The sequence below is a fragment of the Primulina eburnea genome, chromosome 1, assembly GCF_022965805.1.
Source record: "Primulina eburnea isolate SZY01 chromosome 1, ASM2296580v1, whole genome shotgun sequence".
In the NCBI taxonomy this organism is placed as follows: Eukaryota; Viridiplantae; Streptophyta; class Magnoliopsida; order Lamiales; family Gesneriaceae; genus Primulina; species Primulina eburnea.
The window spans coordinates 61277125-61303757 of record NC_133101.1 but is presented as its reverse complement, the minus strand read 5'-3'; the positions used below and the strand labels follow the sequence as shown (position 1 = coordinate 61303757).

General features: G+C 35.0%; 1 protein-coding gene across 5 annotated transcripts in view; it reads left to right on the top strand.

The window, feature by feature from the left end:
- The first annotated feature begins 2286 nt into the window (after positions 1–2286).
- Positions 2287–26633, top strand: part of LOC140837362 (protein LEO1 homolog) — a 36663-nt gene continuing 12316 nt past the window's right edge. Inside the window, exons 1-13 of one of the 5 annotated variants that reach the window (XM_073203517.1) lie at positions 2287–2658; positions 3342–3425; positions 3519–3628; positions 4339–5443; positions 10003–10124; positions 10539–10671; positions 10773–10949; positions 11549–11722; positions 12177–12314; positions 12704–12883; positions 12955–13086; positions 16060–16158; positions 16249–16395. In XM_073203517.1, coding sequence (XP_073059618.1) covers positions 10591–10671; positions 10773–10949; positions 11549–11722; positions 12177–12314; positions 12704–12883; positions 12955–13086; positions 16060–16158; positions 16249–16395 — 1128 coding nt within the window. In that variant the 5' untranslated portion in view covers positions 2287–2658; positions 3342–3425; positions 3519–3628; ... (1 more) ...; positions 10003–10124; positions 10539–10590. Of the gene's footprint in view, positions 2659–3323; positions 3426–3518; positions 3629–3748; positions 3820–4338; positions 5444–10002; positions 10125–10538; positions 10672–10772; positions 10950–11548; positions 11723–12176; positions 12315–12703; positions 12884–12954; positions 13087–16059; positions 16159–16248; positions 16396–26633 lie in introns of all 5 variants that reach the window. The other 4 variants (XM_073203511.1, XM_073203501.1, XM_073203504.1 and 1 more) reach the window with 4 other exon arrangements.

Genomic DNA, 26633 nt, shown 5'->3' with positions numbered 1-26633 from the left:
ATGTTTGTCGTGAGACCATCTCACAAGAAATCTACTCTAGCATAAATTGGTCTTGAATCTTGAGTAGGTCTCTTGTGAGACGGTCTCACGAATCTTTATCTATGAGACGGGTCAACCCTACCGATATTCACAATAAAAAGTAATATTTTTTCATGGACGATTCAAATAAAAGATCAGTCTCACAAAATACGGTCCGTGAGACTGTTTCACACAAGTTTTTGCCTTGTATCTTCGTGCGTCTTGATCATCTGAATTTTTCGTACGAAACTCTAGCTGTGTAACCTTCGCTTGATTACTTATTTATTTGAATTTTAGTATATTTGATAATTTAATTTCTCATAAATTCACCACATCCACCATAATTTAATTGTCTAAATTAAGTCTACCGGTTTGTGTATGAATGAATCAAATTCTAAATCCGATTTATTATAACTTAACCTAGTGTATTTGCTAGTCTCAACCAATTTCGACAATAATGTATATTTATCCACTATTGTAGATGTAAATAATCATAGTTACCCACCATCAAACCAAAAAGTTGAAAAATAAAATATATTATATACATAATATATATCTACCTATACTATATATTTCACAACCCCTTGTTGCATGACATCAAAATAAAATTACCATTATACTACTCACCAACGTGAAATTTCAAAATTATACTTCATTTTATAGTATAAATCAAACTAATTAAAACATATAAAATTCAAAAATAAATTTTAAGAAATAAAATATTGTACAAACACACGACTTTTACAATGAGACTATGATATTTAAGTATACACATAACACGTACACCGTACACGATAATGCTAATCTATTATTAAGGGAGAACTCTTATGATGTGTTTGTAATGAAAGAAATAATGAAATTTGAAGGAATTGCAAATTAGGAATTCCATGTTGTGTTCATAAACATGATATTTCAAAACTTGATTGATATTTGATGAGATTTGTTTTAACTAAATGAAATTCTTGTCAAATAAAAGATATTTCATGGGATTTGAAATATAGACAACATGAAAATCATTTTTAAATATTAAATTTGTATATCTAACTCAAATAAATTTCATATTATTTTGTTAAACTTAATAAAATATGATATTCTTAAAATTATGTATTATAATTCACATACACACACACACACACACACACATATATATATATATATATATATGATGTTTTGATAAATTTATATAAAAATCAAATTAAAATATTTTATACTTTAAAAGTCATATAACTAATAAAACCTACATTATTTTTTATTGTAAAAGTTTAATTTATTAAATTTGATAAAAACGCACTCATGAGTGTTTTTTTCGTTTTTTTAAAACAGTTATTTAATAATGATATGATTTTTTTTAAAAAAAATAGTTTGTTCTTTTTATAACAAGATAAACAATATATCAAAATTTACAAAAATATAATTATGCTAGCCTTTAAAAATAGGTGATGTATAATTTTTTTTATGTCAAATAATATTATTTTTAACTATCAAAATTCAATTCTTAAATCATATTGAACTTTTATAACAAACATAAAAATTGGATTCTAAATCCATAGATCTCAATTTCAAGTCAAAATCCAAATCAATTTTTATTCATACACACATATTGTTAAAATCCGTTTTGTTGCACTCGCTGAAGTCTTTTTTGCTTTATTTAAAGTACTTGATTATTCTTAAACTTTCCCTTCTATTCTAAAGAGTAAATATTAATATTTATTATTCAAATCAATTATTATTAATAATCCGTCATTTATAATTTTATTTTATTTCTATCTAATATTTATATTTTGAAGTGGTAGTTATTTTCAGTCTAATTTAGACTGTAAAAAATTAATAATGAGTTAACCGTGTATATAATAAATGATAAATTAATATATTACTAATTTCGTAATAGATCACTTGAAGCAAAATAAATATTTTATTCATGAATATTGTAACAACAAAACTTTTCCTCCCTATGTTTTTGTTCATTGTTTCATAATTTTTAAGCGTCCAAAAATCAATGTATATATATACACATCTCGTACATATTTAGGTGGAGTAGGTCTTTTTTATATGTGAGACGAGTCAATCATACCGATATTCACAATAAAAAATAATACTCTTAACATAAAAAAGTAATTATTTTTTATGGATAATCCAAATAAGAGATCCGTCTCATAAAATACGACCTCTGAGACTATATCACACAAATTTTTGTCGTAAATTTTTTTATGTTTCTCAGTATATTGATATGTATATATATATATTGATATGATCTTTTGACATATCGAAACAGCAAAATGTAATGGTCGGTTAGAGTAAAACAAGATAAGATGCCGCAGCTCATTCAGGATGACTGTCTCCCCACCTATCGGAAAGCTGACGTCATGTCTCTGCTGGTCCTACGCCACACTGCGCGGAGCCTCATTATGGCCCGTGAAAGTGAAAATAGTCATATCTTCCTTTCCTTCGGCGTCGTTTTCTCTTGTTCATCCCTTCATCTGTTTCGTTTTCATTAGCTTTCAGTGCAACTGTTATCCACACCTTAAAATTACCCTTTTGCAGCATTCGTCCCCGTAGCATGGCGAAATTGTTATGTAATAACTTCGGGTGCTGCGATATTACTACAAGCGGGTTCCACTTTCTCTCCTTCTCAATCATTAGGTATGGATGATGCCATCTTCAATTGTTTTCATGGAGACCCACTTGTTTATTTTCTGTCACTTTGTTCATATTTATTATTTTGTAACGTGATACTGCAAATTCCATCCATATTTCATTCTCGTGACAGTATCTCTGTAAAGTGTGATGAGATGTGGTCTTCTTTAATCGTATGGGTTGTGTTGGAAAAAATAGTTTGGAATAGAATTTAAATCATGAAATCGATAAATATATTGATCGTGTGTGTGCGTGGAGGAAAACGGTTTTGTTCGGTGCTGGTCTGCCTTTCAAATTAAGTGTTCTGTTACTACTTACTAGAAATATTGATATAGTATAGAGAATTTCATGCAATGGATGGGTGTAATCAGGGGTTGTGGATATGATGTAGCAAATTACCTAGTCTTTCTTAGTTATGATTTTTCATAAATATTTTGAAGATGGATTGCGACCGAAAACATGAGACAATCCAAATGTACTTGACTGTGTATTATTCTATGTCTTAGGCAAACTTAGAGAAACGTTTTACTTCTGAAATGTGTAGCCTCAGTATCCTGCTTACAAGTCTATGCAAAGAGGAGTACATTACATAAACATATTTTCGTTTACATGGAATACTTTGGTATCAATATTTCCGTCCTTTACTATCCATGGAATAACGTTGGATTCAGCCTTGAATTTTCTTGAAGGTGATTCCATGCCTCTGGAAGAGTCCAGAGAATTTCATCTAACCTTAACTAACTACAATTGCAGTTTTCGTGCAATTTAAACTGGTATTGACTTGACCATTCATCCTAATTAACCTTGAATTTATTTTTCACTGAAAAATGAGAATCTTCTTGATTTTTGAATCCTACTATTTTCAGGAAACTGGAATTTTAAAAATAACTGAACAAGATATTTGGGTACTTCTGAAATTACTGTTTCCAATGGTGTGTTCCATTACTGCTGCCGTCGCTTCAAGCAGTGAAGTTAGGTATGAGTTTCCTTAAACACGGATTTTGCTTATTGTATGTATTGAATCATGTATTTTTTTTAGCAGAAAGGCATCAAGTTATAATTGTTTTTTTTTTAACTGGACCATGCGTTGAACCAGGGGTTGGATTTTTTCTCCAAATTATGTGTTGACGGTGTCTGCCACTGGTGATAAGCAGAGTGCCTGCTAAAGTGCGTAGTTATGTCATTTGTATGAGTTGTTTTATAATTACAATACCTTTCTATCAACTGGTACTTAGAACACTAAATACTTCTTCATATTCTCGTATATTGTTCAAAGTCTTTTGTGTGACTAGAGTTCAGGATTTTATTCTTCAGCATCTCATTCTTATAATATTCATATATGCCCTAATATTTTTCTTATAAACCTTTGTGTTACCTCTTGGACTAATTAATCATTATCTAACCTTATACAAGCAAATGGTCTGTTATGGGCATAAAATACGGAATAAGCAACATGATTCATCTACCCATATTGGTCAATGTTGAATAACTGAACATTCGATAATTAAGAGTTTGATTTATTAGATAGAGTTATGTACTTTATTCCTTATTTTTTAAATTTTAAATAGATTAGGTTAGATTAGATAACATTCATTGGTTTGGTAGGCGTTATAAATTGTACAATACAGTATTTGATTTCACAGATTGAATAAAAAAAATGCTTCTCTCCCATATTTTTCCTTTTAGAAACTTACATGGTATCAGATGTAAGCACACGCCAATGACCAAGTACACTATGGCATCTTCCTCCTGTGCAAATTCCGGTTTTGCAACCGCAACTCCTACCATGGGCGATGATGCTTCGCCTCTCTCTATCACGTGCCATAAACTGAATAGCCGTAACTTTCTACCATGGTCACAATCCATATTGTTGTTCATCTGCGGACGCGGTAAGGATGACCATCTCACGGGCAAGCCGACCTGCTAGGACTCCGACGATCATAAATTCAGGGCATGGAGATCTGAAAACAGCATGGTTATGTCATGGTTGATTAATTCCATGAACCTCGACAGTGGCGAAAATTTTCTCCCATATAGCACTGCCAAAGACATTTGGGATGCCGCACGAGAGACCTATTCCTGCAAAGAAAACATGTCAGAAATCTTTGCCATTGAATCTATCCTTCATGATCTACAGGAGGAGAAATCTGTAACCATCTACTTCACGTCTCTAACTCGTTACTGGCAAGAATTAGACATGTTTGATTTACATGCCTGGAAATGTCCTGATGATGAGCACATTTACAGAGCCATTGTCGAGAAGAAGCGAGTTTTCAAATTCCTTCTCGGGCTCAACAACACTTTGGATGTCTGGGGATGGATTTTGAGGACAAAACCTTTGCCAAGCCTCCACGCTGCATTTTCTGAAGTTGGGCATGAAAGCCACAGAAAGGTGATGTTGGCCCCTTCACTGAATGCTCCTACCCCGACTGAGAATTCAGCCTTAGCAGTTCAATGCCAACATGTGTCTAATTCCGACTCACGCCCTACAGCTCCTGATGCTCGCGGACCTCCATATTCATATCCTTCGAAGGGAAAACAAGGGGCTGGCTTCTTTGGCGCGAAAAATTCAATAAGCCCAACCATAATCTGGATACCTGTTGGAGGATACATGGTAAACCTGTTTATTGGAAGACAGCTCTTGAGCGTCGAGCACATGTTGCTGCATCGGAGCCTTCTCCAAACCCACCATCCACCAAGGAGCAGCTTGATATGCTTCAGAAATTCTTTGTCCAGCAGCCATCATCCTCCACCACTTCGATAATTGGTACTGGAACCACAACAATTTGAGGTGATATTCCTGTTGCTTTCCTCACACACACAGATTTCTCACAGTATTGGATTGTCGATTCGGGTGCCTCGGATCATATGACAGACACTTTTGAACTGTTTAGTTCTTACCGCTCGTTTTCAGTACCCAAATCAGTATGTATTGCTAATGGGTCTTGCACTACAACCGAGCTCAGTGAATTTATCTTCTTGTTTGTCTTTACACAATGAGTTGTTCGTCCCTGAACTCACTTGCAATTTTAGTTTGTCAGCAATGTTAATCATGATATCCAATGCTCTACGATTTTTTTGACTAAATCTTACATTCTTGATCAATCGCTACCCTCTCACGTCGTCAATTTCAAAACCCCGATCCAGACTCACTACTGTTCGTATACTCTTATCAGTTGCCACAATCCTTGATTGGCCTATGTACCAACTTGAAGTAAAAATGCACTCCTGAATGGAAAACTGGAAGGGATCTATATGGATATTTCCCCAGTATTTAAGTCGGAAACCACTGTCAACAAGGTGTGCAGACTGAAGAAGTCAATCTATAGTTTGAAATAATCTCCCGGGCTTGGTTCCATAGATTCAACATATATCTCTGACACACTTGACGGGATATTGGCTTTGTGGTAAGCGTTATCTGTCATTTCATGAACAACCCAATTGAGAATCACATGGATGCCGTATATGGATTTCTATGGTACCTGAAGGGATCATCTGGAAATGGATTACTATTTTGCAAAGCCTCCTCAAGAAATATCCAAGTATACACTGATGCAGACTGGGCAGGTTCAACAAATGACATAAACTCCACATCATGTTATTGCACATTTGTATGGGGAAACCTCGTGACTTGGAGAATTAAAAAGCAATCGGTAGTGGCGAGAAGCAAACTCCCTACCTCAGACTCGATGCAAAGAAGATGGCCAACCTATGCTTTAAGTCCGCAATGGTGCACGTTATGTCAAAACCACGACGAGAATCAGGATCATTTGCTGGTATATGCTTTTTTTCAAGAGGAATATGGACAAAGTTGATGGAAGAGCTGAGATTTTATCGGATCTTTCCGAGAAGGGCATGAGACATATTCATTATTGAGCCCAGAATTCCAGCAGGGACAAGAGTAAAGAGATTCTGGTGTCTGATTGTTCACTTCACTTTCTGGACAATCTGGCTCGAGAGAAATAACAGAATATTCAACGACTCGTCGGCCTCCGTCGATGAAGTATGGGAGATGATCAAATTCAGGGTTGCAACGTCGACAACGAAGATCACAGAGTTCAATCATCTTTTTATTTCAGATGTTGTTAGGGATTGGAAGTTTGTATTGTCTGGACGATAGTGTATTAGTTTCTTTGAACTCGCGGATTGCTCATCCGCTTTTTATGTAACACGACCATTATTATTATATAAAAGTATTGTTTCCTATAAAAAAAAGTAGTGGCGAGAAGCAGTGCAGATGCCGAATATCGTGCCTTAGCCAATGGCATTTGTGAGGGGATGTGGCTCCAAATACTATTAAAGGAACTGAAATTAGAAGGTCATAAAACAGTGGAGTTGAAATGTGATAACCAAGCTGCAATAAGTATTGCCGAGAACACGGTTCATCATGATCTAGCCAAGCGTATTAAGATTGATCACCATTTCATAAGTGAGAAAGTTGAGAAAGGTGTCGTGAAGCTTAGCAACATACCTACTCAACTACAAGTGTCAGACATTCAAACAAAGGCCTTATTTTGATTAGATTAGATAACATCAATTGGTTTGGTAGGCTTTATAAATTGTACGATGTATTCTTTGATTTCGCAGATTTTCTCCCATACCTCTCATTTTAGAAACTTACAGTCAATGTTTGCGAGGGAATATTGAGTTTTTTTCTTTCCTCCGGAATATCTGGGATGTACCTGTACCACCGAAAGTTTATGTTTTCTCGTGGATTGTGGCATTGAGAAAATTACAGACTTGCGACTCTGTGCAAAGAAGGTGGCCAGCCTGAGCTTTATGCCCGAATTGGTGTTGTCTTTGCCGGAAAAAAGAGGAAAATCAGGATCATTTGTTATTGCACTGTTCATTCTCATATTGCATCTGGCTGAAGGTGTTACAAGAAATGGGTTTTCTGTGGATTTTTCCGAAGACGGCAAAAGATATGTTTTTGTTGAAACCAAGTTGGCATGTAGGGAGAAGACACTTGAGATTTTGGTCTATGATTGTTCATTGCACATTTTGGTCGATATGGCTGGAAAGAAATTCGAGAATATTTGAAGATAAGTTAGGAAGTATGGGAAAAAATAAAATTCAGGGTTGCAAGTTGGTCGGTATTATTGACGGAATATAAACATCTTAGTATCTCTGATATAGTTAGGGATTGGAAATATGTTTGGACGTGATAACGGCGGTGTTATTTTGTACTCTTTTTAATTAATGTGCGGATTGCTTATTCGCAATCGTAAACCTTAATTTCAATCTAATAAAAAGTTGTTTCTACTAAAAAAAAGAGTGTATGGGGGCTATCTTTAAATACAATTTTGTCAGTGGCAAGTACCAAGTGAAGTAAATCTAAAATGAAATCAATGCAATGGCCTCCCTGGATTTACTTCTTTAAATAGTTTCATTCATGATTACAACACATAATGAACATAATTTGTATTCATATTAAAATAATTAAATGCTGTAATCCCAAATGCATCCATGCAATCTCTGAGCATTTATTATTTATTACTGTAAATACATTTACAGATTTACTTATATGTACACACTTACATTGCATTCATTTTCATTCTTTAAAAAAAGAAAATTAAATTTATGATCAGAAGTCACGTATGCGGACGTTTTCCAAATGACGTGTATACATGTTGTCACCAATTCAGTTGTGTAACTCCATGTTAGAACGTATGAATTCAAAATTGACTTGCACAAAGTTCTTTCCACACTACATTCACAAACAATTGATGTAATCTGCAATCCCAAAAATATTAACGTAATCTGTCATTTATTACCTCTGACTAATATTCTTTTTTCTCAACTGTTTTATTTATGATAAAGCTTTGCACACACTCACCAACAATTCTAGTCTTTTTGAAAACTCCAAAAATACAGCACAGCACTGACACATTCATATTCCCATTCACTTCTACAAGAATAGTGCCAACTTGATTTGCAAATTTCACACCCTTTGCATAAACCGCACACTCAAGGCAGAAGCACCTTTGGTCACTTCGAACTTACACAGAATCAATTATGCGAGATAAAATGATAGGAGAAATGGAGAAACGTCAGATCATGCAAAACTTGTTTGGTGACCAATCAGAAGATGAGAAAGTTGAGTCAGAACATGAATCACATCAGTCAAGCCATGTCTGTATATGAATTTTGATTTTAATTTTTGTTGTACTCAAAAGTATCAAATAATTTTTGTTTTTACCAGTTTAAATCCTGAAAGAGCGAGGGATTCTTTGAATTGGAATGAAAAACAAAGGAAATGCTTGTTTACTTCATTTTTCTTTTGAAGTGCCTCTTTGCTAGTCAAATTTATCAGTGGATCTATTTGTTAAATTTTTCATTGATAATCTATGTTGAATGCATTATAATTTTTTATTCAAAAATCCAATCCCCTAATTTATCTTTCTTTATTATTCTTTATGCAGTTTTTTTTTTTGTTATTTTAATTATTTTTACAAGCAGTTGATGTTCATTGCATCATTTGCTTGAATTTTTTTTGTAGCCATCCATTTGGCGTTCATCCCTAAATTTGTTTTTGGAATTTCATGCATGCATTCTTTGAGTTGTATTTGTTCCGAATATTGTTGAAAACTTATTTTTATGAAACTTAAAACTCTTATGTTTTTTTTTGAACTTCAGATTTCGGCCTACATCATCATTTACATGCATTTGCAAATTAAATGGATTTTCTTTCCAATTCACTCGTGAAGCATTTGTGTCGTGTTCTGCTGTATTATTTTTTTTCATTCTCTGTTTGAAATTCATTCAATGCATGGATTAGTTATAAAATTTTGCTTAGTTCTGTAAACTATTGTTTTGAGCAATTTTTTTGTGAATAAATGGCATGATTTAATTTTTTAAATTGTTGGCGTAACAAAAGTTAGCGGATCAAAATTTGAATGAACCAAAAAGGAAATCCCAGCAGCAGTTGTAGTAGCCTCGATCGTTTCATTTTGATCCATATCATGCAGGATCAAGTCAGCATGTCAAACCCATTTCCCACTTGGGAACCCTGACACATGATGTACATGAAGTTTTTGGACTGTATTAATTAGTTTCATTAGTTATCTTGACATGCATGAACAATTTATAAATTAATGTTTAGCAAAAATGAGGTTTTCATACCTTTTGTGTAAACAATATACACATTGACTTTCTTCTCTTTCTAATGATACTCGTATATATATATTTTTAATTTTTTTTGCTGCCTCATATACAGTTTTGTCGTCAATTTTTGTAATTTTTTGGGTTTCAACGCTTTAATGATTTCAACAAACAAACTTCTATGACCATGATTTTCCATGTTTCTTGTTAGTTTTGGTTCGTTGTTTTATTAACCACTTTTTCCTTCAGCATGAAAAGGACCAGGGGCCCAACCCTGAGAATGAACACCAAGCTAAAAGCCAAGGAGAGGCTGAACTACCGAGCGAAAGCGTGCCAAAGAATTCGGGTCATTATAAGGGAAAAAGCTCAAGGTCTTTGATTAAATATCTAACCCTGCTTTTCTCAGTGTTAAAATTTGTAAACTTTTCATCTTAGTGGAATCTATTACATTTCACTCATCGTTCGTCTCTATGAAATATATTTTCCATTCGTTTTCTTCCTTGAAATCTTTTTTCACTGTTCATGTTCATGGTATTTTCTTTGCACTTCTCACTGTATTTGGGCTCATATTCATCTCGTATTTGTAAGGGCAATGAATTGAAAAGCAATATCTTGGATGTTATCCATATTGTATAACACTCGAATCCTCTTTATCTTTTTACCTTTCCCCTGTATTTCTCTGCTAAACCTCATGCTACAGATTTGCTAGCTTGTTTTATCCTGTATGTCTGTAAATATTCATCTTAGATGCTTATAATATCAGTATCATTTTTTCCCCAATGTAGATCTCTTGGTAATGAGAAAGATGTGGATCCAGCAGTGCTGTCAGCTTCAGTCATGCGTGATGTTTTTGGGGACACTGACAATGATGAAAAAGCAGAGGATGGAGGTCATAATCAGTTTGACAAAATTGAGAATGTCAGATAAGATGCTAAAAAATAGTTTCAGTTTCTGTTTTTCTTGCTACGATGCTGTGAGTACATTGAAAATTTAATATTCCAAATTTTTCCCTAATGTAGGGATTACCTGTGGACAAAAAACTTTATGCCAATGTTGCACGGAATGAAAATTCGTCATACAAGTGTCAAGCAGAACATGCTGTGTCTAATTTCAAGGGCGAGTATGTTGATGCGGCCGACAAGCTCCCACTGGTGTTTGAGATTCCTTCTCGCCCTCACTCTTCTTGCTCAGATAAGGTTTATAGTTTATACTATGTCTTATTCTCATTGAATTCTGTGACATTTGTTTCTTTACTAAATTCTTATCTAATTTGTGTTCTTATGATTAACCTCTATAGATATGATATAATGCTTGTTTAATAATGAGTTTCCATAATATAATCAAATCTGATGTCTTCATTTTACCCTGTAGAAAAGAATGTAAGAATTTGTTTAATTTTCCTTCCTGTCAAAGTTGGCCTGTTGCATCTTTACTTGAATGCTATCGGTTCTAAGGAAAAAATTCCATGTTTGAAATTATGAAGATCAGTGCCTGTTCAAATGTGGTGAAACACATTATCTGGCAACATTATTACACTCTCATCTGTTGGTCCATCTGAATTTGGTCATATTGAAGAAGAAAAGAGCCTGAGAATCAGTTTCACCAAATTGAAATTTCATATTGTAGACTACTCTATATTATCCCTTCTTTCATCCAAACATGAATTGTATTCTTTAGGACTGTTTGGCAAAAACCCGCACTTGAACATGTCACGCTGCCAAGAATTTTTGCTGATCAATTTTTCTTCTTTCTTTTTCCTTTTGTTTTTGCATCAAGTTATGTTCACTTTTTGCAGATGGCAACATTTAACATCTCCAATGTAATTGGCGTTGATCCCAATCCATTTGATCCCAGTACATACGTTGAAGAGAACTATTATGTGACTGATACATCTGGATCTAAACGGCATCTACCCTCGGCCAACATAATCCGATGGAGACAAGTTTCTGGTCCTGGTGGAAAAATATCTGTAAGTTATCATGTGGTATCTTGTCACAAAATTTAATGCTAAAGAATGCATTTGTAATACATCAGTTCGAGCTAGCGAGGAATAAGTTTTGAGGTGTCTCATGTTCAAATCTCCTAGCTCAAGTTATGAAATCAATAGTGTGGATGAGTTCTTTGAAAATTGAACTTGTATTACGATTCAAGGGGCCAGGTCATCAAACATTTAATCAAACTTAATACCATATATGGGGAGCATGGGGATTGGGAGGGGCAGGAAAGGAACATATTATGCACTCTTTTTGGGTACGTCCTTAAACTATGTTTCAAGATATGTGTCTATTTAGTACCCTGAAGCATCTCGCTTTCTTTCTACATTTGCGGAACTTGAAAATTTGTTATGTCTATTATTGATTAACCCACTTGATGACATTCGTAGAAATTAGGCTTATCTGTCTGTCCATATATTTTTTGTGCAGCTTGAAAGCAATGCTCGCTTTGTTACATGGTCAGATGGGAGTTTACAGTTGCTTATCGGAAATGAAAGTTTTGACGTGTCTGAGCAGGCTGTAGAGGACATTCAGTCACATCTTTTTGTCAAGCTCAAGCATGAAAAGGTGCCTCGTGGGTTCATATCTGTTCACACATGAATTATGTGACATACATGGGCTTTTGACTTACTGATATCAAGTAATTGCCATATCTTGATGTTCCTTGTTTGATGACATATTTCGGAAAATACAGATTTTTGTTTGCCGTTGTTTGAGCTTTTGAGTTATTTATGTATGTTAGATGTCAGGTGATTAGTTGTTGATTTAAGGGGTTAATGTCCTTGTAGATCTCCTGGGCATGTCAGCGTATTTGTAGCTCTATTTTTCACCTTAATGACATGACCGTTCCATGTCCAAAAAAAAATATTGTCTTCCTGTACTTCTATCTCGGAGTCGCGTCATTATCTGTTTTTATTTTTATGAATCACCTCTGATTTTGTGCATAAATTATGCAGGGAATTTACCAGGCTCAGGGGAGAATCACAAGAAAGATGAGGTTTATGCCTTCATCCTTATCATCCAATTCCCATCAAGTCTTGACTGCTATGGTTAATTCCCGAAATCAAAAGGGCAACAAAGTAAAACAGTATGTTACTGACGTGGACCCGGAGTTTTTAGCAGAAGAACAAATGAGGGTAAATGCAAGGTAGAATTTTTGTTCTGCTATTATAGTAGTGGATTTTACCTTTTTCCCATGACTTTTCAGGTTGAAAAGCAAATTATGAAAGCTGATAGACAACTTAAAGGAAAGAAGAAAAAAACATCGAAGAAGTACAAAGCTAAGGGTCACAAGGGGAAAGGACTTGCATCTGAATATCTGGAGGATACAATTAACAAGGTATCCGTTCTTGCATGTTTTCTTCTCTTTAGAAACTTGTACGTTTGTGGGGTAAGTAAAGGAAACCAGTTTTGGATTATTAGTCCTGTCCTCTACGTTTTTTCTGAATAGTTAACATGATTTATTGCATGCATTAAACAACCACATTCTTGCGAAAGGTAGCCAAGAAATTAGTACTTGAACTGCAGGAATGTGAGTCTATATGAAAACATATCATTCAAAATGTGGTCAACTATCTGCTTGACATCATAATTCCAGCATATCATATTAAGACGTGGTCGTTTTACACTGATAAAGTCGGTATTAAGTGCGATGCCAACGTATTTTATGTCTCTCTTTAAAGTGCCAATCCGTGTAGCAAAACAAATGGAAAAATTGATGAGGGATTTTCTGTGGGGCGGAGCCGATGGGGAGGCACATTGCCACGTCGTTGTTTGGGAACAAGTCTGTAACCTAAAGACATGGGAGGTCTGGGCTTGGGGAATATCCGTTTGAGGAATAAGGCACTTCTAGGGAAATGGTGGTGGAGATGCTCAGTAGAAAGAGATTCTTTGTGGAAAAAAATAATTGTAAGCATTTATGGTCTTCAAGATAATGGGTGGGATGTGGGGCTGACAAGGAACTCGACCTTTAGAAGTCCTTGGAAATTTATCTCTTGTTCCTACACGGCTTGTCATCAATTGATTAGGGCGGTGCTTATTTTGGGAGAATAATTGGGGGGGGGGGGGACTTTGTCGATCAAAGAGCGTTTTCCATCTTTATTTCAGATTTCATCTTCTATTAACAAACTGATTAGCCACTTCTTCTCTGTCGTCGATCTTCAGGGCAATTCCATCATTCAATGGGATGTGCGTTTCAGAAGTGCGTTAAAAGACGTCGAATTGGGTGAGTTCAGCACTCTCTTAGGGGTCTTAGATATAGTTAGGTTGAGTTTGGGCACAGATGATTTTCGGGTATGGTTGGGGGATTCTTCCAGTATTATTTTTTAGTTCTTTCTACGCCTCTTTCTGTCTGGTTTCCAACCTTTCTTTATTCATGTACTACTCTTAACATATGGAAAGTACTTATCCCGCATAAGATTCAAGTTTTCTCGTGGATCGTGGTTTTGGAGAAACTGCCGACTTGTGATGCTTGACTACGCCTTATGCCCCCAATGGTGAAGCTTATGTCAGAAACAAAGAGGAGAATCAAGATCATTTATTGTTGCATTGTTCCTTCATGAGTGATAATTGGATCAAAGTTCTGCAAGAGTTGGGTTTTGAATGGATTTTTCCAAGACAGTGATATGGCTTGTTTCTTATGGAGCCATGATTTTTTATCGGAAAAAGAATTATGAGCTTTTGGTACTTTGTAGTTCATTGCATTTTTTGGTCAATTTGGTTGGAGCGCAACAATAGAATATTCACATACAAATCAGAGTTGGTGGACGACGTTTCGGAGAAGATTAAATTCAGAGTTGCGACTTTGACGACAAAGATGTTAGAATTTAATCACCTGCTTATCTCTGATCTATTAGGGATTGAAAATTTATTTGCTCCCGACGGTAGTGTAGTTGTCATGTTTCTTCCCTAAATTGTGAGGTGTCTTGCGGATTGCTCATTCGCTTTCCTTGTAAACTTCTCTATTATTATAATAAAATCTTAGTTTTCGATCCCAATTTTTTTTTTCTCTAGTTTTTTGATTTTCTTTTTCTTTTTCTTTGATGTAGTTGTGTCGGTTTGGAGGTTTCAGTTGAGTCCTTCTCCTGTGTATGCCACTCTTTGTGCTGTTAATTAAAAAATCTTATGCACTCTAAAAGAGTCTAAGATCCTTGACCTATGTGAGGTAACATGGAAACAAATAAAATTCCTTGGAATTTGGAATTAGAAAAACCATTGTAAGTATTTGAAAAGACGGAGCTCCAAAATGAAATTGATACTTGATTGGATTTGATTAAAATAAATGAAATTCTAACAAAATTGTTGAGATTTCATTGGATTAGAACTATGGAAAAAATAAAAATTATTTTCAATATTAACTTTGTATATTTTCCTCATAAACTTTTAGTCCATTTTTCGAACTTTATAAAAATCATATTCTTAAAAATATGTACTAATAAATTCACATGCTCTTTATTATATATTTTGAGAAAACTATGTTAAAATCAAATGAAAATATTTTTATTCTTGAAAAATTCTATAAGGTTACATTTGGAAAGATAATTTGAAATCTATGAATTTAAGTTATAAAATGTTAATAATAAACAAAATCTTAAATTTTTTACTTATTTACACATTAATTACACTAAATTGAATAAATTTCAAATGCCAACTTGAAATTCATCCTAATTAATATGAATATGAAATACTAAATAAATATGCAATCGGTGAATTTGAAATTTATGATCTTGCTTATCTAAAACTATAAAAATATATTTGAAATATCAATCAATCCAAATGCAACATAAGTTATTTATTCCTCTTAAAACCTCAATTATTTTTTGTACTAAAAGTCTAATTCATCAAACTTTGGTCTTGATTCCTCTTGGCGAACTTTATATATATTTTTAAATTTATAAAAAAAATTAAAATTTCTTCTATATCATCATAAATAATATATGAATAATTACATAAATTTTATTAGTAAACAAGATATTTTAAAAAAAATAAGTGATATTTTGTCGATGTCAAATAATAATATTTTAACTATCAATGCAATTTTTAAGTAACATTTTATTTTTTTTACCAAACAACAAAATGAATTCTAAATCAATGGAAATCCAAATCCAGTTCCAAATCCAAATCCAAATCCAAATCCCATGTTCTTTTAGCCGAACGAGCTCTTCAAATGGTGTTTATTCATGGAATTTCCTTGCCCCTTACCATGCAAAGCTGCAAAAGGGGGGAAATTTATGTTTTACGCACAAATTTAAAATAGAGCTCAACTATTTGTTTTCTCTTTATACTTATTGGTTCACCGTGTTCTTTTGTTCAGAATCATTATGAACCTGAACTCTCTGATGCTCTGCACCATTTTGAGTTGGACCAAGAGAAGGAAGCTGCAGCAGAGAAGCGCCTATTGATCGTAAAAAAGGCATTTCATTTACTTCATAGTTCCCAACTCGTCCGTGTTCTTAAAATTGAGATCACTTTCATGAATACTATCTAACTGAACTTCATTTAGGGGCCAAATGATCTTTCAAGGGAAATGCCAGAGTTAAAAGATGGACTTAAAGGAGGAATGGCCGAAGGTTCCATACCGCACTGGATGATCAAAGAAGTCCAGGAGGAACGTGAAGAAATCTTTGAAGATTCAGAAGATGATGCTACGGTAAGGACTGAATCCCTTTAAAAGTGTTATTTCATCTATGGGTACACAAATATTCGGGCAAGTTCTCCTGTGTAGTACCTGTCGGTTTTAAGAACTCGGGAATCGAGATATGTTTATTGTCATAGTATTTATTTTACGAATATTCCTTATTTTTTAACTCGTTGATTGCTAGCTTCCTTGCATGTGGAGTGTCCTTACCTTTATTGAGTCTGCCGTTGCTGCTACTTGAATACGCGCGCAGTTGCAAACATTTGTTTGTATATAATAGTCAAGTAATGGGTATGATAGTTCCCCAACACATGAAATTTGCATTTTAAACTTTTGAACGCGGTTATACAGCAAAAGCAGAAAGAATAATACATTTTAAAACTTAAAAGCTTGTAAAATGGAATTTAAATAATAATTAGAAATATTAGCATATGACATTGATATTATCACGTTGTCCGTAAGCTTTGCTACTGCTGTGGTGGAACTTTTTCGGTTTTGGTAACTATGTATTGAATGGACATCTTTATTGCATGGGGAGTTGCCACTGAAACAAATCGGTTATCACTATCGGTGAATAGGTCTATTAAACTCCTAAAAAAAGAAATTATCCTCGGATAGAGCATGGTGGAACTTGGTAACTTGGTAAAAGCTATGAAATTGACACAGCAAGATGATAAATTAATTTATCGGTTGGTTGATAGCTTATTTATTGGTAACTTTCTGGAAATTCTTGGAACACTTTTTGAAGGTTTACTATTTCTGCATAAATGAATTTACTTTCCTTTTTAGTCTCTTCTATAATGCCTACTGTCTCTTACTCTGTGTACACTCTTTGCTTGTAAGTAAATGAATTCTGTTTTTTATTCACTATGGGGGTTTATTTATTCTTAGCTTCCAGTATGATTACCATGACAAGTTTCCATATGTGTTTGCAAATAAAAGAGTCCATGGATTACCAAAAGTAGAAACACACAGAGATGAGCTAGACTGTCACATCCACGACATATGTCTAACTTGGATCTTGACGGATATGACTGTGAGAAACTATAAATAAGTCCCACACCGCATCTGATGCGGAACTTAATATCCTACACGTCAAGTTGCAAAAGAATTGAAATGCTATTGGCAATACTTTTCATTTGCAGGCACATCAATGTAGCCGACTTTTCATCTTTACAACCAAAGCTTCATTTCTTTCTATTTTTTAATTTTTGATAAGAAATAGTATTATATTGATTAATAAAAGAATTACAAAAACGAAGGTCCACATAAAACAAACTGAAATCACGGTCAAAATAGATTAACAGAATACTGGACCCAAATCTGAGACCGACAACGATTTGAACTTTACAATCTTCGAACTCCAGCATGAAACCCTGAATTTAATTTGTCCCAGCACTGCTCAATCGAATCTTTTTTATCTTCAAAGATACTCCTATTCATCTCCATTCACACAGACCGACTCAAACAGTGAACCACCATATTCCAAAAAATCATGTCCCTCATCCCCAAATCCCGTCCAAGACCGCCTTGAATATATCTCAAGTTGATCTCAGCGATACCCAAATCAAAGCCAAACTCCGCCAAAGTTTTAAATCAAAGCAACTTGAAAAAGGACAATGTATGATCAAATGATCCCGAGTCTCACCTCTTGCCTACATGATACACACCAATTTGGACAAAGAGAACAATAAGGAAACATTTTTTGCAATATCTCAGACGCTGGTAATTTCCCAAGCACTGCAATCCTTGAGAATACTTGCACCTTGGATGGATAGACACCTTCCAATTTGCTTGATAAAGAGAAAAGACGGATAACTGGAATCTGAAGAAAAAAAGGACTAAAAGAAAGATTTTACTGAAAACAACCTCGAATAATCCCAAACCCCCCCTCCCCTTGTCTTTTGCACCTTCGATAAATCTAACCCTATCTAAAGATTCGATCAAAGAACCTGACTCAATTGCCTCTTCATCTTTGAGATCCCGTGGAAAATAAAAAAATTCAAGAAATAGTAGATGGGTTGGATGAAGAATTGAATTGTGCAAAGAAAGAAATAAGATGATTATGAACCGTCGAAATATGAAATAGAAACGGGTAAAGATTCTGAAAAGAGGAATTCTGCCACCATCTATCTTCCCTAAACCTAATCTTATCTCCCCCATTAACCACCAATCTAACCGACTGAAGCTTCATTTCTATCATTTTACTTTATCCTTTCTCGGTTAAGGTGTAACTCATGTGAAAATATCAAAAGAATAATAAACTTCATCTATTTTATTGATGAAATTGTGAATGAATCGTGGGCTTTCTTCGTGTAATTTAAGAAGACATCCTACAACAAATGGAACTAGTCTATCAAATATTTTATCGATAATATTCTGTAACTAAGCATAAATACAATCTCGAACTAATTTAGTGGCATTAGTCGGGAACGAAATTCTAATTCAACTAAGCATAAATAAAATCTCGAACTAATTTAGTGCCATTAGTCAGGAACGAAATTCTAATTTTCAAAGCGCTTCCCCTAAAGCTATAGCATCACATGCTCCAAGCTTGCACAAAAATTCTGCGTGGCTTCCATTATTCTGTAATGGTTGAGTAGTGTTCCATGCTACTTGGTCATAAAACATTCCACTCTCCTCCACAGATAAGTGCTAACTGGTGCTTTTCTTCTTTAGTAAGTTCTCTTTAGGATCACGTGTTGATGATTCGTGCTGCTCATCTTGACTTGTATGCTGAATGAATAAGAAATATATGACTCATGAGGATTAAAGGAGTTATGATGGTACAAAAAGGGAATTTGATCCGGCAGAGTTGGCTAAAAAACCATAGTTTTTGAAACATTGAAATCTCTTCCAAATTTCTTCTCTTTCAACTTCCTCACGAAATCCATTGCACAGTGGAATGAAATATGAAGCACAAACTTTTATTTTTCCCCTCCTTCCTAAATTTTTTTGTCATAAGTAATGTTTGGATGTTGGGGAAGAAGATATATGGAAATGGGAAGCACAAATCTGAATTTAGTGTCTTAACAAAAGCGTAGAAGGGTGTAGAAACCATCTTCCTATGGAAATTATGCCATCAAATAATGCTCCATGAATAGATAAGGGCCGGAGTGGCAGAAATTACCAATTGTCTTTGTTGAATATAGTATTTTATCTTTTAAGTAGTTAATGGATTATTATCTACTAATTAGTTAAGATTTTATTTGATTGTCATTAACTTAGTAGATTAGATAGTGGTATCTTTTATTTGTTTTTTTAAACTCTTTTAGATTAAGATTTCTTTTTGATTCTTCTAGATTAGGATAGCTTATTTCTTCCTTATTTATAATTGTACTGGGACGATTGGAAAGATGAATGAGAAACGTTTTGTTTCCTCCCAAGCTCTCTCTCAAAAAACAACATGGTATCAGAGCTATAACAAAACAAAAAAAAAAAAAATTTTCCATGGCCTCTTCATTCAAATCTTCGGGTTCCAGTTCCACAATCCCGGTAGTGCCCATTCCCCGGCGGCCGCCGATACCTCCCATATCCCGATCACTTGCCACAAATTAAATGGGCAAAACTACCTACAATGGTCACAATCCATATTGATGTTCATCTGTGGAAAGGGAAAAGATGAACTCATCACGGGTACGACGGATCAACCTGAAAAATCCGACCCCAAGTTTAGGGCCTGGAATTCCGAAAATTATATGGTAATGTCTTGGTTGATCAAACATGAAATATCATCCTGGATAGTAGACTCGGGTGCGTCTGACCACATGACTGGAAATATGAATTATTTTCAATCATTTAGCAATTGTAATGCTTCGAATACAGTCCAAATTGCAAACGGATCATTATCTAGAGTTGCTGGTTATGGATCAATTCAATTGACTGCTGAGATTCACCTTCGTAAAGTTTTGTTTGTACCAGATCTTGCATGTAATCTGTTGTCTGTAAGTAAGCTCAGTAATGATCTCAGATGCACAGCTCAGTTCTCTGTTGATTCGTGTGTTTTTCAGGATTTGGCATCGGGGAAGAAGATTGGCAGTGCTGATTTGTGTGCTGGCCTGTATCTTCTCAAGATGAATGTTTCCAAGAATACCCCACACCCAAGTCCTTCCCAGCCTTTCTGCTCTCATTCCATTACAACTTTGAACAAAGATAGTGATATCCTATTATGGCATTATCGATTAGGCCATCCAAATTTTTCGTATCTTCGCAAGTTGTTTCCCTTTTTGTTTAGTAATAATAAAAATCTGCATTCTCTTAAATGCGATATTTGTCAATTATCTAAACATACACGTACAACTTTCACGCCTAATCATTATAAACCATCAACACCTTTTTCTCTTATACACAGTGACATCTGGGGTCCCTCAAATATAAACAATATGAGTGGCACTCGCTGGTTTATTTTATTCGTCGATGATCATACACGTCTTTCGTGGGTGTTCTTGATGAAAGATAAATCAGAGACTACACAGATTTTCAAACATTTCCACACCATGATCCACACACAATTTTCTACCAAAATTCAAATTTTACGAACAGACAGAGCAAAAGACTACTTCAATTCTGTTTTGGGAGGTTACTTGCAAACGCATGGAATTATTCACCAAAGTTCTTGCGTTGATACACCCCAACAAAACGGAGTGTCAGAGCGGAAAAATCGTCACCTCCTTGAAGTGGCACGATCACTTCTTTACACTATGAATGTCCCTAAGTCCCACTGGGGTGATGCCATCCTCTCAGCCACTTATCTCATTAATCGGATGCCCTCTCGAGTCCTAAATTTTCAAACCCCCATCCAATGCTTCCAGAAATTTTTTCCCAACTCACATCTTCTTCACGACATACCCCTTAAGGTATTTGGGTGCTCATGCTTCGTTCACATCCACTCCCATAATCGCGGCAAACTCGAGCCTCGCGCTGTCAAGTGCATATTTCTCGGTTATTCTCCTAACCAGAAAGGGTACAAGTGTTTTTCTCCCATCACGAAAAAATTTTACTCTTCAATGGATGTTACCTTTTTTGAGTCTGCCTCTTTCTATCCCAATACATCGGTTCCAGGGGAGTGTTCAAACGATGAACCGTTACATTGGGAACTCACAACACCCTACATTGAACCGATCCCCGACTCATCCTGTGAGTCCAGTGAACCAATCCCCGAGCCATTTTTTCCATCCACAAATGAGCAAACTGAAACAAATACAATCAGCCCACTACCTCATGTCTACTCCCGAAGGACACATCATCAAAAGAATGTACAGCCGGCACCACATCAACTTGTCCATGATTGCTCTCCGCTGCCAAATTCAGAAACAACCACACAAGGTATGTCTGATTCCGATACCCCGGTAGTTGAGTACATTGAACCTGATGATAGACCAATTGCTGTGAGGAAAGGTGTTCGAACATGTACAATGCATCCTATAGGTGATTTTGTATCACTCAAACGTTTTTCTCCTGTATATCGGTCATTTCTTTCCACTATAGACCATATTCAAGTTCCAAGGGACATTCATGAAGCTCTCAATCATCCGAAATGGAAGGCTGCTGTCTATGATGAAATCAGAGAACTGGAGAAGAATGATACATGGAACATCGCTGATCTCCCAGCTGGAAAGAAACCCGTTGGATGTAAATGGATCTTCACAATCAAACATAAGTCCGATGGAAGCATAGAGCGGTTCAAAGCAAGACTTGTGGCTAAAGGGTATACACAAACTTATGGCATTGACTACCAAGAAACTTTCGCTCCTGTTGCTCGACTCAACACTGTTCGAGTTCTATTATCTATTGCAGCCAACCTAGACTGGCCTTTGTATCAGCTTGATGTTAAGAATGCTTTTCTCAACGGTGACCTCGAAGAAGAAGTGTACATGAACATTCCTCCCGGCTTTGAATCAACAAATACAGAAAATAAGGTATGCAGATTGAGGAAATCGCTATATGGGCTTAAACAATCACCTAGAGCCTGGTTCCATCGATTTACCAACGTGTTGAAGATACATGGCTACACTCAATGTCAAACTGATCACACATTATTTGTAAAACACTCTAAGGAAGGGAAGATTGCTGCCATTATAGTGTACGTAGATGACATTGTTCTTACAGGAAATCATAGTGAGGAAATGGCCCATGTAAAACTGATTCTCTCAAAAGAATTCGAAATGAAAGACCTTGGTCCTCTAAAGTATTTTTTGGGGATGGAAGTAGCAAGATCGTCTCTGGGTATCTCGATCTCACAAAGAAGATATGTTCTTGACTTGCTGAAAGAAACTGGTATGTTAGGGTGCAAACCTGTGGGTACTACGATGGATCCAAACATCAAGTTAGGCATTAAAGATGATAGTCCTCCTGTTGATAAAGGGAGATATCAACGACTAGTGGGAAAACTTATATACCTAGCACATACACGACCGGATATTGGATTTATTGTTAGTGTTATCAGTCAATTCATGAATACTCCGACAGAAGAGCACTTGGATGCTGCATATCGTGTGTTGAGATATCTGAAAGGGACACCTGGAAAAGGGTTACTCTTTAGGAAATCATCTATCCGAAATATCAAAGTGTATAGTGATGCTGATTGGGCTGGATCTCCTACAGACAGACGCTCCACGTCAGGATATTGCACATTTGTATGGGGGAACTTGGTAACATGGCGGAGCAAGAAACAACCTGTGGTAGCTCGTAGTAGTGCTGAAGCAGAGTTCCGTGCGTTGTCTAATGGAATTTGTGAAGGAATATGGCTCAAGAGACTTCTCGATGAATTGAAAGTGGAAGATGGTCATCCTATAGAAGTACTGTGTGATAGTCAAGCTGCCATTAGCATCTCAAAAAATCCAGTCCATCATGACAGAACAAAACACGTTGAGGTTGATCGACATTTCATTAGTGAGAAGATTGAAAAGGGGGTGATAGACCTCGGCTACACTCCTACCCAATTGCAAGTTGCAGATATACTTACGAAAGCACTTCACAGGCCCATTTATTAAGACTTGAGTTCCAAGCTTGGCATGATAAATTTATATGACCCAGCTTGAGGGGGAGTGTTGAATATAGTATTTTATCTTTTAAGTAGTTAATGGATTATTATCTACTAATTAGTTAAGATTTTATTTGATTGTCATTAACTTAGTAGATTAGATAGTGGTATCTTTTATTTGTTTTTTAAACTCTTTTAGATTAAGATTTCTTTTTGATTCTTCTAGATTAGGATAGCTTATTTCTTCCTTATTTATAATTGTACTGGGACGATTGGAAAGATGAATGAGAAACGTTTTGTTTCCTCCCAAGCTCTCTCTCAAAAAACAACAGTCTTGTTTTGTTTTTAGAACATTACGGCTCTGTTACCTTGTTAAAAGAGCAATGAGAGCAATAATATCATCGATTTTCAATGAAGAAAATTTGTTCTGGATTTACAGGCCTGTACTTAGGAAGACATCGATATTGAAGAAACTGATGAATCAAATTTATCATCAATAGTATTTAGATTACAATGAAGGAAAGAATAAATGGAATGCCAAACTAGTTAGTTCCATGTCTTGGGATGGATTTCGTCTTAGCTTTTAGTTATTTAATCATTTCATCCACAATCAAGGTGGGACATATTATTACATGATTTTCCTAAATCGGCAATAAATGAAAATGTGAGAACATTTAGCATTAAATTATACCCCAACTTCAAGGTGATTACAAGAAAAAAGAAAAAGAAAGCAATCTTGAGAATTAAAGTGTCTAATGCCCTAAAGCTGGTTTGTTATGAAATATCGACGTCGATCTCTTTTTCAAAATACTTGCCTTTGTCCGATAGTTAGGCGCCTGGAAGGTGTATATATATATCAACAAATGGCTTCACGGAGACAAAAACATCTCAAAGTTGGAATGGTTGATATAGGGGTATTATTGATACCCGATATTATTCTAATCACATCAATCAACCCCAATTAATCATAGTCATTACCGAGATAAAATAAGATCATGAAAGCAAGACCCAGAGGATGGCTCGGAACATTATGACTCTGAATAGATTCATGGAACTTGAAGTTGCCCATCTCTTAAACAAGATGAAAAGTTGCCACAAACCTTAGGGTTGGAGGTAAGTATATGAAAATGAAAGATACATGTGATCTATCAATAATATTCTCGTCCACTATCGACTGCTTAAAAAGTAACGCACATAATCGAAAACTATAAGAACTAGGAAGGCGAGAAAAGATAAACAACCAACCTCATTTTCTATTTAAATGCAACTGAAGAAAGTGGAAAAATGAAGGGAACGATAAAAACATGAGGCAAGGCAAAGAAACACGATAATGTAAATCAAAAGAAAAAAGAAACTCTAGAATATGAATATATATTTTATTTTTAGATCAAGATCACATTACTAGGAACCAAAAAAATGCAAAATAGTGGACAATGTTTTGACTTTGATAATTTCCCGAAGCTCGTGAAGGAAATTTTGGAGCTAAGAAAAATCATAGATAAAAGTGTCACATGTGAGGTTGCGAGGAAGTTTGCGGAAAAGTTCCCTTCTGAAAAATATGCTGACAAGGATAGCAACACTACATATCGTACTCAAGTTTAGGATGCCAAAATTCCGCATGAGCATTAGTTTTGAATAAGAAAATGGAAAGAACATCTTTTGTCCCAAAAATATCAAAGGAATGTTTGTCTTATTTGAAAATTCAATCACAATGTTCTGAGACATTTAAGATGGTTAATTTGGATGAATCGAACCTTAATAAAACCGCAAGAAACGGAAGATGATTGGATAGATTCAAAGCGCAATAAATTTAGCAATTACTAAAAAAGGAAAAGTAATTCTAGTATACTAAATAGAAATTTATTTTAACGTTTTTTTAGCAATTATTGATGGAAATCTAGACGAATTAATAGCTATTAGTTGGTGAATTTCTTTATTTATATTATATATGATGATATATTGGAACATATTTGTTGGACGTCCATGATGAAATTTCATCATTGAAAAACATTGGTTAGGGACCACGAAATGTTTTTTTGGTTTAATGAACTAGTCTAATGGGTTTTAGAAAGGAAAATATCTTATTACTACACAGAATTATGTTTAATGAGTGGCTAATATGTTCTAGTCAACAATGAGAAAGTGGCAGAAACAAGGTATTTACTATGTTTTATCATCAATAAGTGCTCTAATTGGAGGTGAATTTATATTCTATCGTCCATGTTAATGGATGATAGTTTGTCATGTGTCGAACAAGCTATTCCATGATCTTCTGACCGGCTCCTTAATGCTTGATCATCCTTGTGGGTGGTGATTGAGAATATATTTCTCAATTATTGAATTGCATATGCTTATTCATTGTCCATTCACGACTATTATTTGGTCCAAAGCTTTGGAAGAGTTGGGTCTGGTGTGGGTTGCTCCAAGATCAGGACGTGAATTGTTTGTTTTAGATATTGGTCGCAGTATTGGAAAGAGAGGCAATATTTTTTGAGTGTGGCTGTCCATCGTATCTTTTGGTCAAACTGGCGGGAGCGAAACAACAGGATTTTCAATTAACAGAAGAATCTATTGAAGAATGTTGGGAAAAGATCAGATTCAGGGCTTCAGTTTGGATTAAGAAACATTCAGGATTTAAGAATTTCTTGATATCGGATCTAGTTAAGGATTGGAGTTTTATATGTTATTGATGTAATAAGAGTTTCAACTATCTTCGACGTACGTCACGTACCTGCGGATATCTTGTCTGTCCCTTGTAACTATTATCTTTTATTATTCTAATGTAATATCGTTTCACATTAAGAAAGTTTCTCATTTAATGGTATTAGCTGATGGAGTGGAGCGATTAGGTGTCTCACCTAACATAGCCCAATCAAGTCAAGTTAATTAATACGTAGTAGCATGAGTAGGGATCCCATGAAGAGATGTTAACTTTATGTGCAAAACATTTAAAACAATAAAAATAAAATAAATGAGGTTTCATAAAAATTGAATTCCAACAATAAGCTAATTAGCACGCACTCGATATTAAAATTACTTAGCAATCAATGAGAACTAACTTTGGTTTCGGTCGCATCTACCGTTGGAATTTTATAACTTGATCATTGATGCAGCAAGTTCAATTTATATTTGAGTATTCACCGTTGGAAATTTAATTTATATCTGGCCTTTATATCAGTTGAATAGAAATACGGGCTCTAATTAATCCTTACCAATTAAATAATCTCATGCAAAGGATATAATTCAACGCTAGCATTAAAAACTAACA